The following is a 792-nucleotide window of genomic DNA, read 5'->3' on the forward strand; positions in this document are numbered from 1 at the left end:
GGCCCGCGGCGCGCGCACAGCACCGGGCGCAGCCACTGCCGCCGCCTCAGCCGCAGCAGCGCCGACACCGCCGCGCCCTCCTCGTCCTCCTCTTCCTTCTCCTTCCTCTTCCTCCTCCCGGAGCCCGCAGCCTCCTCGCCCCTCTCCCTCCCGGACCCCGCGAAGATGGTGGACCGCGAGCAGCTGGTGCAGAAGGCCCGGCTGGCCGAGCAAGCCGAGCGATACGACGACATGGCGGCCGCCATGAAGAACGTGAGTCCCGTCCCGCGGCCGTCGCGCTCCCCACACACACACACACACACACCCTCCTCCTCCTTCTCCTCCTCTTCCTGCCCCGCCGGGGCCGCTCTCCCCTCGGCTTTCGCGCGTGTTCCCCGCCGTGGGTGGTAGGCTCGGATGGGGGGGGCCGCGGGGGTGTGAGGGCCCCGGCCCCTCGCCCTCCGGCACCCCCAGCTGAGTCCCGTTCCCGCTGCTTTTCCCTTTCCAGGGATACTCTGCTTTCTCCCGATCCCCATCCCTTGCCCTAGAGCCCCCACGCATCCCCTGCCTTTCCATAGGGCCCCCACGCATCCTGCTTCTCTGTCCTAGATCCCCCTCTCCACACCTTTCGCCTGTTCTGGGACTCGCATCCGGCCCCACACATTGCTCTCTCCTGCCCTAGAACTCCCCCCCGCATCTTCTCTCTTATTCTGGGGTCCCCACTCAGCTTCCCTCTCTCCCTAGAGCCGCCCCCCTATCCTCCCCCTGCTCTAGACCCCCACGCTTTGCCCCGCCGCCCCTTTCCCCTGCCCT

General features: G+C 69.2%; 1 protein-coding gene across 1 annotated transcript in view; it reads left to right on the forward strand.

Annotated features, from left to right (window-relative positions):
* Positions 1–792, forward strand: part of YWHAG (tyrosine 3-monooxygenase/tryptophan 5-monooxygenase activation protein gamma) — an 18,702-nt gene continuing 17,910 nt past the window's right edge. Inside the window, exon 1 of the mRNA XM_057373357.1 lies at positions 1–252. Within this exon, the coding sequence (XP_057229340.1) occupies positions 166–252 (87 nt within the window). The 5' untranslated portion in view covers positions 1–165. The remainder of the gene's footprint in view (positions 253–792) is intronic.

Source organism: Malurus melanocephalus, unplaced genomic scaffold (genome assembly GCF_030028575.1).
Source record: "Malurus melanocephalus ecotype Western Australia unplaced genomic scaffold, MMel_1.1 scaffold_193, whole genome shotgun sequence".
Lineage (NCBI taxonomy): Eukaryota > Metazoa > Chordata > Aves > Passeriformes > Maluridae > Malurus > Malurus melanocephalus.